We start from the raw sequence: 15724 nt of genomic DNA, 5'->3' as shown, positions 1-15724 counted from the left end.
ACTTTACTATAATAAAAAAAAAAACTTGGGCACTGGAGTCAGACTGCCTGTGTGACCTTAAGTTACTTAACCACTCTGTACCTGTTTCCTAATCTATAAAATTTAAAAAATAATAATACCTATAATAAGGATTGAATGAGATACTGCATGTAAAGAGCTCAGAGGAGTGCTTGGCACATAGTATTACTGTTACTTATTAATTAAGGATCAAGCTGACCCTGGTTAAATTCCATAAATGGAAAAATTCCTATATAGGAATTTCTACACAGAAATCACAGGAAAAAAACAACTTAAATTTCCATCTTAAACCAAAGAGAATGATCCAATTTTGTTGGCCTAGCAGCTTTCATTTACCTGGAGTCTTGAGTTAATGGGGATGCTGCTAAATCAGAACCTAGGACACTCACTGGTATGTTCCTAGCAGTGCCTAAAACTTGTTAATCTCAAATCCAGTGAAAAAGACAGACACCCATGAATAAGCTGTTACTCCATGGTAGGTGCCACATAGAGGCAGCACCAAATACAACAGGGAAAGAGGGTAGACAGAGTCTTTCTTCTCTAGAGGGATCTCCGAGAGCCTTGTAGAAAACTGAGTTCCTTAAGGATGGGCAGAACTTCAGAAGATTAAGAAAGAAACAAAATCTATATGGTCCAAATCAAGGAGTAGAATGGAATGAGCCCTAATTTGAGGACTAGAAAATCTGCATTTGAGTCTTGCAGTGTGATCTCAGATAAATTACTAATTACACTCTAAGCCACATTTTTCTCAGCTATAAAATGAGGATAGTACCAACTACATATGATATTTGTAGGGAACTCATGTATGTAAGTGATTTGTAACATATAATAAATTATGTAAATATAAAGATTACTTTACAGTCTGCATCAAACCCCCATTTATCACATTCTAGAAGGTCAAAACTAGTTCCCAAAAGGACTTTTGAGTAAAATTTCCTAAAAAGTCCCAATAGAGATTAAAAACATAATAATAAAAATAAAAAAGATTCTACAAATGCTATTTAAGCAGACCTCAAAAGTGAAGATTCTGAGGAAAGATACGTTGAGGAAGCATTTCCCAAAGGGAAGGGACAAGAATGGTAATAGGTTCCTCCTACAGTTTGTCTGAGAAGAGACACGGAAGATAGATCTTTCACTTAATGACAGAAATACTAGAAAATTTTGGAGTTCTGCTATGTAAAGCTTTAAGTGGAAGGAAACTGTGGTGGATCCTCTGCCCTAAAAAGTTTTGTTGGGATGACAATCACCATAGGGCTCAGAGAACCCATGGAACCAAAAGCTGTATTACGAACCAACTTTAGCGTGAATTTGATATTTATCATAATTACTCCAATAAGAATGTAAAACCCGTAAGGGAAAAAAAATAGCCTCTAGTAAATTTGAGGCTAAATTAAATTCTAATTTACCTGAAAGTGTAGTTTCCAGGAACAAGCTTACTTAGTTTTAATATGGCCGTATCTTCAGAAATCTTCTCTTCTCTCAGAGGCCCCTTAAGTTCCTCCCAGTGGTACTGGACGATTTTATCATCATCAGTGCTTTCTTGACCAAAATGAAACACCAGTTACAACATGAGAGCACTGTGTCTCAGTGTTTTTCCCATTTACACAAACCAGGGCCACTACCCAGAAATTTGAGGCTAATAAAAGTTCATGAAATTACAGATGGTCTCTGCAGAGTGTTTCCCTGGGAATGTTGGGCATTCTGCCTCTCTATGAATATTCCATTGTATAGTTTTCCAAGGATTCCGACACAGGTTTAAAAGAACACCATGAAAATATAATAAACAACACAATTTATTTTTTTTATTTTTTTAAAGATTTATTTATTTCTCTCTCATCCCCCTCCAGTTGTCTGCTCTCTGTGTCCATTCACTGAACAACACAATTTAAAAGACAATTTTTACCAAAATCCTCTTCCTACAGAAGTCATCTCAGTAAAACACAACAGCAACGCAAGATGCTATACTTGGCCCAGTGGTTAGGGCATCCGTCTACCACACGGGAGGTCCGCAGTTCAAACCCTGGGCCTCCTTGACGTGTGTGGAGCTGGCCCATGCGCAGTGCTGATGAGCGCAAGGAGTGCCCTGCCATGCAGGGGTGTCCCCCGTGTAGGGGAGCCCCACATGCAAGGAGTGCACCCCATAGGGAAAGCCGCCCAGCACGAAAGAAAGTGCTGCCTGCCCAAGAATGGCGCCACACACACGGAGAGCTGACAGGACAAGATGATTCAACAAAAAGAAACACAGATTCCCGTGCCACTGACAACCACAGAAGCGGACAAAGAATGGGGTGAGCCGCCCAGCACGAAAGAAAGTGCTGCCTGCCCAAGAATGGCGCCACACACACGAAGAGCTGACAGGACAAGATGATGCAACAAAAAGAAACACAGATTCCCGTGCCACTGACAACCACAGAAGCGGACAAAGAACAATCAGCAAATAGACACATAGAACAGACAACTGGGGTGGGGGGAAGGGGAGAGAAATAAATAAATAAATCTTTTTTAAAAATAAAAAAAAAAAGATGCTATATAACTCCATGATGCCCCCACCCCCCTTACTAGTTTGTAGTACAACAGCAGAGAAATCTAACACAATACTTAAACTAAAGCCAGGTGAAATACGGGCTACTGAATGGAAAACAGAAAATTAGTAATTCTTTAACATATGAAAGACACTGAACCTCACAAAAATAAAAGAAATGCAAATTAAAATTATACCCAATATACCATTTTTAAACCTAACAGATTGACAAAGATCAAGGTTTAATAACATATTACATGGGTGAAGGCTCTCTCATAAGTCATGATGGAAACATAAATTGATATAACCTCTATAAAGAACAATTTGGTGGGAAGTGGACTTGGCCCAATGGATAGGGTGTCCGCCTTCCACATGGGAGGTCCGCAGTTCAAACCCCTGGCCTTCTTGACCCGTGTGGAGCTGGCCCATGCGCAGTACTGATGCACGCAAGGAGTGCCGTGCCACGCAAGAGTATCACCCGCATAGGGGAGCCCCACGCGCAAGGAGTGCGCCCCATAAGGAGAGCCGCCCAGCGCAAAAGAAAGTGCAGCCTGTCTAAGAATGGTGCCGCACACATGGAGAGCTGACACAACAAGATGATGCAACAAAAAGCAACACAGATTCCCAGTGCCTCTGATAAGGATAGAAGCAGTCACAGAAGAACACACAGCAAACTGACAGAGAGAGCAGACAACTGGCGGGGAGGGGGGAGAGGCAAGGGGAGAGAAATAAATAAAATGTAAAAAAAAAAAAAAAGAACAATTTGGCAATATACATAAAATTTGAAAATGCTCATAACCTTTGTCCCTGCAATTTCTCTCCTAGGAATTTATCCTACAAGATGTATTTTCACATGTGTGAAATGTTATATTTACAAGATTATTCATGATAACATTGTTTGCAATAGCAAAAGTCTGAAAGTAATCTAAATAGTCATAAATAGAGCTTGACTGAAAACAAGTATATAGCCAAACAATGAAATTATATATCCATTTAAAGAACTGCTATGTGATTGTTAAAAAAAAAAAAAAAGAAAAATGAAGCACTTCCATGTTTTGATTCAGAAAAATTCTCCAACATCTAGAAACAAGCAGTGTACACAGCATAATGTATGCTATCATAAATTATTATTTATGTAAATATGGGGATAAAGACTATATATATATTTTTTCTTATATATGCTTAAAATATCTCTGGAAGGATACATAACATAATAATACTATTGTTTGTCTGGAGGAAAACAGGGTAGCTGGGATACAGGGATGGTATTAATTCTTTTTACTGTTTTTACCTTTATATATTACTTAACTCTGACCTAATCAAAAAAATAAAATATAATAGTACTATATAAACCTTTTCTTTGACTCCCTTTCATAAGTGCCTCTTCCTATTCTCTCTCCCTCTTGGCCTGCTATTTTCCTAGCCTTCTTTTCTGGCCAGAAACATCTATATGAAATGCTTAACCTTGCTAGAGATTCTGATAATCAGATTTGCTATATTCTGCTAAAGCAGTGACTGGCCCTGCTGAAAACCACCATGGGCTACTAAGACAGGTTAACAGAGTCTTAGTGGGTTTCACAAGAAACCCAGGAAATATCTGTGAGATGATGAGCCCAGAACCTCATACGCATAGCCAGCATTAAGGGCAAAGACCAAGAAATCCTCTCGTGTCACTTAGGTAACCTACTCTGAAGGGTACAATGTAAATGAATCCTAGCAGAGGTGTGGAGTGCACCTTCTCCAGGAGAAGACTGACAAGAATCTTACAAGGGAGTGAGGACTGGTAAGAGCTCCTCAGTCAGGCCTCTCAGTCACCTATCTTGCTATGGTAAGAAGAAACTTTGTTTCCATAACTGAGAAAGGTAGCTCCAGCTAAGCAAATCTGAAAATCAGAACATTTCAACTAAAATAATGTTAAATGCATGCATAACCACACTACTTTGCCAACCCAGAGCAGAAATATTACTTTTAATAAGCTACACTGGGGATTTTAAATAGGGCCTGTCTGGTTTGTTGTTTCCTAATTAGTTGCTTCAGATAGTTGGTCTTCCTAAAACATGGTAAAAAAAGATTTGCCTTAACAGAATGGAGACATAGCTGGTTCCAAATCTTCTAGCAGAGTATACAGTGAGTGCTCTTTTAAAACATTATGCTTGAACAAGTACTCACGGCTGCCATCAATGATGGTAGAAGTGGTTGGCAGAGAGATCTCCTGGAACTGTGGTGACACGATGGCAACAGGAGGCCGATTCTCACGGGGCTCTGAAAGAAAGTGACCCAGAAAAAACGAGGAGAGGAGCTTTTTAAATTATAGGATGAGCAGACCATATCTGAATGGATTATATATCAGTTTCCATGACATAACTGACGGTTGAAATATCGCCAAATGGGAAAGTCATAAGACCAGGGTGCCATTCAACTTAAGACCCTGATAATATAAAAGCTCTTCCAAACTTGATCATTCCTAAGTCCTGCCCTTTCTTTCAATGCTCACGTGCTATCTAATTCATGAAAATTACTATAGCACAAGTGCTTACTTTTAGGAAAGTGTGACTAGAGGTGGACAACATACAAGCTTTGTGTAATAAAGGCCTTGGCAAACAAACCATTGCTTGGCCCTGACTGTACCAAAAAGATAATGGGTAATTTCTCAACCATCCCTGAGCTCATTGTGCATGAGAGGAATATGCCTAAGTGATGTGAAGTCACAAACTACTTTTGTCCATCTGAATGACTACAAGCTATACACCCAGCAACATTTTTCTTTGATAAATTACCTAATGGCTTTCATGCTATTCACATTAAGAAGGTGAAAGAATGGCTCAAGGACTAAATGTGAGAGCTAAAACCTTAATGCTCTTAGAAGAGAACATAGCGGCTAATCTTCAAGACCTTGCATTTGGCAATGGATTCTTAGATATCACACCAAAAGCATGTGCAACAAAACAAATTTAGCTAACTCTGGCTTCATCAAAATTTAAAAATTTTTGCACATCAAAGGACACTATCAAGAAAGTGAAAAGACAACCTACAGAACGGGAGAAAATAGTGACAGACCATGTATCTGATAAGGGCTTAAAATCAAGAATATATAAAGAACTCTTAAAACTCAACAGCAAAAGGACAAACAACCCAATTTTCAAATGTGTAAAAGATTCAGATACTTTATCAAAAAGGATATACAAATGACCAATAAGCAGATTAAAAGATGCTCAAGATCATTAGGCATTGGAGAAATGCAAATCAAAACCACAATGAAAGAGAGTGGATGTGGCTCAAGCAATTGAGCACCTACCTCCCCAAATAGGAGGTTTAGGGTTCAGTTTCCGGTGCCTCCTGAAAAACAACAACAACAACAAGCAAAAACAAACGATAAAACCAACTCAGGGAAACCAATACGGCTTGGTGGTTAAGTGCCAGCTTCCCACATACAAGGTCCCAGATTCAATTCCCAGCCCTTGGTACCTCAAAAAAAAAAAACAAAACCACAATGAGATACCACTTCACACTCACAAGAATGGCTATTATTTTAAAAAATGGAAGATGATAACTATTAGAGAAGATGCGGAAAAACTAAAACCCTCACACATTTTTGTTGGGAATGTAAAATGGTGCAGCCACTGTATAAAGTAGTATGGTAGTTCCTCAAAAAGTTAAATACAGAATTACTTCAATTCCACTCCTAGGTATATATCCCAAAATACTGAAATCAAAGACTCAAACAAATATTTGTACACTAATGTTCATAGCAGCATTATTCACAATAGCCAACAGGTGGAAACAACCCAAGTGTCCCTCAATAGATGAATGGATAAATAAAATATGGCATGTATACATAATGAAACATTATTTGGCCATAAGAAGAAATAGAGTTCTGAGAGATGCTATAACATGGATGAACCTTGAAAGTATTACGCTGAGTGAAATAACCAAGGCACATAAGGATAAATACTGTATGATTCCACTTACATGAAATATCTAGAACAAGCAAATTCACAGAGACAGAAAGTAGACTGGAAGTTACTAGAGGACGGAAGGAGGGGGGAGGGAGAATTGTTGTTTGGTAGGTACGGAGAGTGTAAATTTTGGAAATTTTTAAATAAAAAGTCTTAAAAGAAAGTAAAAAGATTACATTGGCTACAAAGTTCAAGAAATGAAAAAAAAATCCCTCTATTACCAACAAAGACAGAAATTAGTGTCAAGAATTTGTGCCAGGGAATGTATGACTCTCCAATTTCCCCTAAATTTCTCTGAAAATGCAAAACAAGATACCTTGCTATTGCACTATCATTTACTAATAGAGATCATTTAAAAAGGATGACAGGATTTGGTTTCCAAAATGAAAGAGGACCGGCAGGGCTTGAATGTGAAAACTCTGTGTACGAAGGCCCACAAATCTGGAAAAAAATTTATAAAGAGCCAACCACTTGGATGGTTCTCCACCTACATGCTTCTTCTAGGCTCCTGGCTTCCTTATGTCTCTTAATGACAACAGACAGTGCTCTGTCAGAATGACCCAGTTAGAGAAGTGGCTTTCCAGCAGATGGGTCATTGCTCAAGCCATACATCACTACGGTCCATCTGACCATTTCTCTGCCCAGCTCAGTGTTCCAACTAGAACCAAAGTACATACTTTGTCACTATAACTTTTCACTACATTGAACTAGGAGTTGCCCAATAAATATATTACAAAGAAGAATGGGAATGTATAAATTCCTTAAATTAAATCTCAGTCTCCTCGTGAATCCTGTAGAGGGAGCAATGGGGACATGACCAGGACTGGAAAATACATACCTGGTTTTACTGTCACATTCACATAGCCTTCCCCATGGGTATTTTGACCATCTACAATCACTTTGAATTCATAGAGGCCTGGAGTGAGCTGTAGAAGTGAGACAAGATCTTTTAAATAACCATAAAAAACAGAAAAATATATATATTTTTTAAAAATACATATATGAACTTCCCCATGCTGAATCTCAATCTCTTTTGCACTGCTTCCAGAATAGAAAAATTAAATTAGCTGAAGAGATGAAACAATGGCATGTAAACTAAAAAAACAAAGATTTTTATGTGAATCTTATTACTAGCTGACTCTAGAACAACGCTGGGAATTTTAATATCTCTGTACTCCCATTTTCTTTTAAGAAGAACTTTAGGGGCCTAATATCCTATTTCACAGTTATGAAATCAAAACAATCATCTCTGCAAAGAAAAACATTTTGTAAAAATACCAAATAGCTCCCAAATATATTACTATCCCCGCCCCCAGTTTCTACTAACTGTACAGACATAATATAAAAGTAAAAAAAAAAACAATAAAATCACCCACAATTCCACTATCCTAACACATCAACTCATCACATCCCCTATTTCCTTCCAATCCTTGGCCACATACAAAAAATAGTTTTAAATAGTCCATTTATTCAACAAACATTTATTGAGAATCAGTTATGTACCAGTCATTGTCCTAGGCATGGGGTTTGGAGTTAGATAAGATCCCTGAATTCAAGGAACTCATATTTCAATAGTAATCAGGGTCTAGCTAAATCAAGGTATGTATCAAACTTATTGTTCTTTCTTCCATTCATATAGCATGTACACTTTCCTGCATTATGATAAAGTATTCTTAACACTCATTCTAATAGCTGCAGATCGGTATATGAATAAATGTACTATAATTGACATTGCTTGATAACTGGGTTGTTTCCAAATGTTTTGTATTAAAAAATAATTCTGTAATAAATATCTTTCAGTCAAATGAAGGTTTTACTTTCTTTTGAATTTTTCTTTGGATAAAAACTAACTTATCTCTTTTTGGCATGCGGCATTTTTGACTACTTCATCCTTCTTCTAATGCTCACCTTCCTTGGCTTTCACTTCTCTCCAATTCCTCATTTCTTTCAGTCTCTTCTTCCTTCCAGTCCTTAGATGACAGTGTTCCCCAGGTTTCCAACCTTCGCCTGCTTTTCTCTTCAATCTACACATTCTCCCTGGCTGACCTCAGCTAACTATAGTTTCATGATCATTTATTTGAGGTTGATGTGCAAATTTATCTCTCTGGCACAAACTTGTCTATGGATTTCTAGCTCCTTATTCCCACCTATTTATTCAGCAACTCTATACTCAAATGTCTCACAGGTACCTCAAATTTATTCTGCCCAAAAATGAATTAATCATCTTCCTCCCCAAACTTGCTTCTCTTTCTGTGCTCCTCATTTCAGTAAATATCACCACAATGGCACCAACATCCACCAAGGTGCCTAAGCCAAAAAGCTATAATTATCTCAGACTCCTCTTTCCCAACTCCCTCTCCCAGTTAATTGTTCACCAAGTCTTACCAAGTCAATCTCCTTAATGTTTTTCAAAGCCACTCACTTTTCTCCATTCACACTGCCATTACTTTCATTCTTAATCACTCAGCACAGTTATTGAAAGCATGGGCATTGGAGACAAAAAGTTTCACTTCAATTCTACCATTTAATAGCTTTTTTTAAAAAAGATTTATTTATTTATTCCCCTCTCCCTTGTTCACATTCGCTGCTTGTTCTGTGTCCATTTGTTATGTGCTCTCTCTGTCTCCTCATCTTCTCTTTAGAAGGCACTGGGAACCAAACCTGGGACCTCCCATGTGGGAGAGAAGCACTCAATCGCTTGGACCACCTCACCTCCTGGTTTGTTGTGTCTCTCATTTCTTCTTCTTTGTGTCTCTTTGTTGTGTTATCTTGTTGCATCAGCTTGCATGCCTGCCTGTCACACCATCTTCTTGCTCTTATTCTCCAGGAGGCCCTGGAAACCGAACCCAGGACCTCCCATGTGGTAGGCAAGAGCTCAATTGCTTGAGCCACATCTGCTTCCACTAATAGCTTTTTGAACTTTGGCCAAACCATTTCCAATTTTTATCTTTATCATTAGCAAACTGTATATTAATACCTATGTCTTGGGGTTTTTATGAAGATTAATTGAAATAATTGTATAAAACAATTAGCACTTTATCTGGCACATGATATGAACTCAAAATAGGTGGTTTTTAATTTTTATTTTATTTATTTAGGTGCTTTACTAAGGTTGTCGTCATCTTGTACCCAGATTTTTCAACAGATTCTTCACTGGTCTCACTATTTAGAGACTTATCACCTCCAATCTGCAGTCAGGGTTATCTTTCTAAACTGAAAATATGAACACATCATTCTGGTGCTTAAAACGTCTCAAGGAAGCAGATTTGGCTCAACTGATAGAGCATCCCCCTACCACATGGGAGGTCCAGGGTTCAAACCTAGGTACTCCTGACCCATGGTGAGATGGCCCATGCACAGTGCTGATGCGCGCAAGGAGTACCCTGCCACGCAGGGGCGTCCCCCGCGTAGGGCAGCCCCACATGCAAGGAGTGCACCCCATAAGGAGACCCACCCCACATGAAAAAAAAAAACACAACCTGCCCAGGAGTGGCGCTGCACACATGGAGAGCTGATGCAGCAAGATGACACAACAAAAAGAGACACAATTCCTGGTGCCGCTGATAAGAATCCAAGTGGACACAGAAGAACACACACAGTGAATAGACACAGAGAGCAGACAACGGGAAGGAGAGAGGGAAGGGAAAGAAAGAAATAAAAAATATAAATAAAACCTTTCAATGGAAGAGGATATGCTCAACCAACTGAGCTCCTACCTACCACACGGGAGGTTCCAGGTTTGGTTCCCAGGGCCTCCTGGAAAAGACGAGCAAGACAGTGAGCTGGCACATGGGCAGGCACAGTGAGCGCTTGCAACAAGATGATGCAATAAGAAGACACAAAGAGGATAGACAATGAGAGACACAACAAAGCAGGGATCTGAGGTGGTTCAAGCGACTGAGTGCATCTCTCCCACACAGGAGGTCCTAGGTTCAGTTTCTGGTTCCTCCTAAAGAGAAGACCAACAGACAGAGGAGAGCACACAGCAAATGGGCACAGAGGAGACAGCAAGCACAAACAATGGCGGGGGTGGGGGCAGTAAATAAATAAAATAAATCTTAAAAAAAAAAAACTTTCAAAGTTTCCCTATTCCCTCTGAATAGGATTCAAAGTCTTTAATCTGGCATTCTAGGCTCTGTGAAAACTGGCCTCTACCTCTCTCCAACCTACTTGGGCCACTGCTTTCCTCATACCTCAGAGTTCAGTCATGCCGAACCACATAACTTCCTAAAAGTCCCAATTTTCTCTCTCATTTTTGGTCCAGGTAACATGTTACTTTCTCTTCTTGAGGTATCCTGCTTCTACCCTTTACCCAATTAAGTCAGTCATCTTTCAGGACACAATGAGGTAAACTCTAAGAAATCTACGATAAGTCCCTGGGGTTTCCATAACCCCTTGAACTGACCTAGTATATCCCCTGTTATAATTACCTGCTTCCTGTCATTATCATCTACTAGATTCTACTGGCCTTGAGTATTATGATTAATTCATTGGTAAATTCCCAGGTCTCACCACATAAGACAGTGTACAATAAATTAGTTGTTGAATGAATGAATGAGATTCCTGAGCCAAAGAATATGAACGATTTTATGGTTCTTACTAACCATACTGAATCCCAAAATGACTGAGCCAATTTACACAGTCATGTGGCCACAAATAACCTAGCTTATCTCCCAAATTCTAAAATCCTTATGTTATTCTTAAGAGCTTTTTAGTGTATATTTTCAGCTATCACCATCATGTTGGTACATCTTCTCACCATAAATGAAAATTTGAGAATCATATACTAACAAATACTGGATGCCAGCCAGCTTAGACTTTTGGAGGAGTCACTTCTGAGGAACTGTTCCAGACTTAAGTGTGGACAGAAAATTCTATAATATTATACATTAAGAAAAGCAATCAATACCTCTTCCCCAACCTGCTAGTGAAAGGAGGTAGAGTCACCTTGGATAGTTTGAGGATCTGGGAATGTTTCCCTTCCATTTCTCCACTGTAGTCTTTAGGATGAGTAATCAGCTGCCAGTCGTAGGTGTAAGTCTCTCCTATGGAAGGGCAGTAAAAAAATCATGAAAACATACTCCTACACACAAAGGGTAGCCACACAGCATGCCAATAACAATTCTCTTCTAAATCTTGACGAGGTCTTAGTTTTTAAGATTTTACCCTAAAACCTAAAGAGAAATCAAACCATCTTCTGAAAGAAAGGGTGAATTCTGCTGACTCAGCTACAATCAGAGCTTCTTCCACTCTCTCCTAGCAATGCTCATTCCCGCCCCCTACCTGGCTCTCCAGGGCCAATCCTCCCAAAAAATACCAGGTTGCTCATAGTGTGGCATCCCAGTGAAAATACATGCCCTACCAACCACTATAGATGAACTCATTGGGAACAAAGGCCATTTTCTCAAAAAAACTTCTTTTGCAACAAAGAACAGCAATGACTTTTAAATAACATGGTTCGAAAATAGCTTTTTACAGCATGCTAACAATGCTTGTCTCACTGAGGTCATCACACCCTGATGAGTTAAAAGAGCTACTTCATTCCTGCTGAGCTAAATAACACACTGCAGAAGATGGTAGGGGATGGCCCATTTAAAACAGGTTCCACTGAAATTAATTAAGATCAAATGAAGCATTAAATGGTCCTCATTTGTAGCTCAGACTGTATCACCAGGAAGGGCAAGTACAGAATCCTGTTGTCTAAATGGAATTCCTCCTGAGTTAAACTGGTCTTAAAATTTTTTTGGAACCAAATGCATTTCTGCCTGGTTTAGTTTACATTGTTAATCAAAAGGGGGAAAAACAAAACACCTTAAATGCTTACCAGAGAGGGGTTACCTTTTTCTTATTTCATAAATTCAAAGTTAAGAGTTAACAGATAGAATCCAATTCCAAGATACCCTTCATATTAAGACCAGATTTTATTTTATAAACCTAAATATAAGATCTAATACCATTCTTTCTCCCCAAAATAATAGTTTTGTTTTGGCCAGCTGTCAACCCCAAGCAACCCTCACAAATGTATATGTAGACATTAGGACAGGTAAGGATTAGGAAAGAAGAAACAGAAATAGAACTGATGCAAAAGAATGACATCTCTTCCAATTGTAGTTGGAAATTTTTTCCACACAGAAAACAGACACTAGTTTGGGAACTGATACTCTTAGAATATCTAAGACAGCAACCCAAATTTCAAAAAAGGACAGAATATTCCTAGGACAGAAAACCTCAGGGGATGGATTATGCCCAGAAATCTGCCCAAGGGTAGGAACAACTCAGTATAGGTCTGTTAGACAGGATGCTGATTTTAATGATTCAGGGCAGTGGTTTTCAAACCCAGCCTCTGAATCTTCGAGGGATCCTGAAAGGTACTTCAAGGGCTGCCAAAGGGGATGAGGGGAAGAAGAGTAGATGAGTGGTCCTGTCTCAATAACCCCAACCTATAAAAGTTTGAAACCCTCTATCTCCTGTATTGGATAAAGGCTGAAGAACCTGAGGAAAGCTGAAAAACATCTGTTTCTGAGCTGATGTGTTTTGGGATACTGATCTACAAGATATTAACTCACAGAAGTGTATCTATAAATATGGGTTAGAAAAGACAATGCAGTACAGCCAAATATATCTTTCACAAAAGAGTAAAAGTAACTGCAACTCAGGCAGTTCTTTCCTCATCTTCATCTTCAAAGGCCACCAAATCCATTCATCTTAACTCACCACCAGAGGAAGAAAGGGAAAAGTTTCTCTACAGGAAAGTGCAATAAACTGATATGGAAACCTCCACACAAAGGGCAGAAATACAGAACAGGGAATGCATTTAGGTTCTCGAACAGTATTTTTTGCATAAATTCTCTATTTTATGCTATGCCCAAAAATTAGGAATATTGTATTGGAAGTGTGAACATGTAAAATGGAAAGACTATCCTGAATAGGGAAGGGACCATCAAAGTATGTCATACAGACTGTCTTTAAAGAATGTGTGTGTTTGTAAGTCAAACATTGATTACATAAATATATATTTCAAAGGTGAAAGGGATGCTCATACTGTAAAAATTTCAATTTTTTACATCACACTGGGTTTGTCTTTTTTAAAAAGTCACAAATCTGTATCAGCATTATATTCTCAAATAACTTCTCTCCTTGAGGTTCTACCTCTGCCATTTACTGTTTGTTTGACTGAAAGAAACAAATTAACCTGAGTCTCAGTTTCCCACTTTTTAAAATAGGTATAATACACCCTAATAAATAAGCTCTTTATTCAATGAGCATCGGCTATCTGCTAGGCACTCAAGTAGGGGAATTATATATACTAATTTTACCCTTAAAATATCCTCGTAAGATAGAAATTATTATCCCTATTTTTCTGAGAAGGAAATGGAAGCTCAGAGAAGTTGGGTAATTTGCTTAAAATCATTCAGCTAATGACTGGTTGAGGTGGGATTTGAACCCAGACTTGACCTTAAAATCTATGATCTCAAACACGATATAACATTGCCTCTCTTATGACTTAAATATTTGTACAGGTGTATGCTATATCCTATCCTCATAGGACTATTTCAAGGAGTGTGTGTGTATATATTATATATATATATATTATTTATATATACATATATTTATATCATTGTAACTTCAAGCACTATCAGAATATAAGGGAATTTTTACCTTCAAGTTCCTGGAGAACATATGCATTTAACTGAACTTCATTCTTAGGCAGGGTTATCTGGACACTCTCTCCAGCAGATACCACTAACTCCTTTATAACTGGAAACAAAGTAAACATATAAGAGATAAGAAATTAGATCCAGACTGTCCCATTTCTATCCTTCCTTTTGTACCCAAATTCCCTTCATGAAATGATATTCAGCTACTGCCTTGATTTTCTCATTTTTATCCACTCTCTAATCCCTTGAAACTTGATTCTGCCCCCACTTTTACACTGGAAAAGATCTTTTGAGGTTACCATTGAACTAGTTCTAGACCAATCTAACAGGTATTTCTCAACCCTCATCCTTTACCTTGCTGGCATCTAACACTACCTCTGTCTTAAAACTCTTGGTAATCATGGAACTATAATATTCTACTTTTCCTCCTTTCTCTCTTTACTTTTTCTTCACTGTATTTTAACTATGATCTGTCTCTAAGCTCTTTTTATATACTCCTTTCCACAGAGTTCAAATTTATTATTTCAAGGATCACCTTGATGCTGATAACTTTCTAATAAAATACATACATATAATTCCTGGAAGGAAAGCAAGTGTTGATCACAAGGCCTGTCTTAATTTCTTTTCATTCAGTTACTACAATCACAGACTAGGACATCATTGTTCTCAGTTAAGATTATCTCAAAAAAAATTTTTTTTTAAGATCTTTATTTATCCCCCCACCCACCCTCATTGTTTGGACTTGCTGTATCTGTTCATCTTCTTTGTTTCTTTAGGAGGCATGGGAACCAAAGCCAGGAAATCCAATGAGGAAGGGAGGCACCTAATCGCGTAGGCCACCTCCATTCCCTGCTTTTGTTAGGGCTCTCATTATGTTTTCCTTCTTGTGTCTTGTTGCATCATCTTGTGTCAGCCTGCCATGCCTGCCCATCACACCAGCTCACTGTCTTCTTTAGGAGGCACCAGGAATAGAGCCACAGATCTCCCATGTTATAGGCAGGTGCCCAATTGCTTGAGCCACATCTACCTCCCTCCAAAAATCTTAGTCTTCTGTCTGCTAGCTCTCACCACTGCAATCCATTCTGTCTTCTTAAAACACCCATCCACCACTAGTCTTTCTAAAATATTCACTCACATGTCACTCTCCTACTTAAAACCTCACTCCCACACCATGTCTAAGGCCAGCTCCTAACCTGGCACTAGAAAACTATTATCTGGTCTCATTGTCTTAACCTTCCTTCCCAATTCTGGCTGTACTAATATTCATTGTCCCTTCCCTTTGGGAGCAAAATTGTACCCTCCTTACCAGGTTGAGAACCATAGATTATATAAATCTTATTTCTCTCTCAGTAATTGTTCATTTGGCATGTGAGACCTAGGAACTACAGAGTTTAAAGGAAACAATTGGCTGGTCCGTCCATTTTTCAAGAATGGGAGGTGAGAAGGGCTTCCTAGACAAATACTGTGGTAGTTTGAGACTGTATGTACCCAGGAAAATCATGTTCTTAAAGCTGATCCATTCTTGTGGGTTTGAACTTATTGTGGGTGGGATCTTTTGATTAGGTTGTTCA

At 38.5% G+C, this 15724-nt stretch overlaps 1 protein-coding gene across 10 annotated transcripts in view; it reads right to left on the bottom strand.

The window, feature by feature from the left end:
- Positions 1-15724, bottom strand: part of KIAA0319L (KIAA0319 like) — a 249023-nt gene that overhangs the window by 181183 nt on the left and 52116 nt on the right. For all 10 annotated transcript variants that reach the window (XM_058303906.1, XM_058303910.2, XM_004472229.4 and 7 more), the window contains exons 5-9: positions 14155-14253; positions 11443-11540; positions 7334-7421; positions 4709-4801; positions 1425-1557 (exon numbers count right to left, since the gene is read on the bottom strand). In XM_058303906.1, the coding sequence (XP_058159889.1) occupies positions 1425-1557; positions 4709-4801; positions 7334-7421; positions 11443-11540; positions 14155-14253 (511 nt within the window). The remainder of the gene's footprint in view (positions 1-1424; positions 1558-4708; positions 4802-7333; positions 7422-11442; positions 11541-14154; positions 14254-15724) is intronic.

This window comes from Dasypus novemcinctus, chromosome 9 (genome assembly GCF_030445035.2).
Source record: "Dasypus novemcinctus isolate mDasNov1 chromosome 9, mDasNov1.1.hap2, whole genome shotgun sequence".
NCBI lineage: Eukaryota > Metazoa > Chordata > Mammalia > Cingulata > Dasypodidae > Dasypus > Dasypus novemcinctus.
Note: the sequence above shows the minus strand (reverse complement) of the source record. Positions and strands in the feature narration are given on the sequence as shown.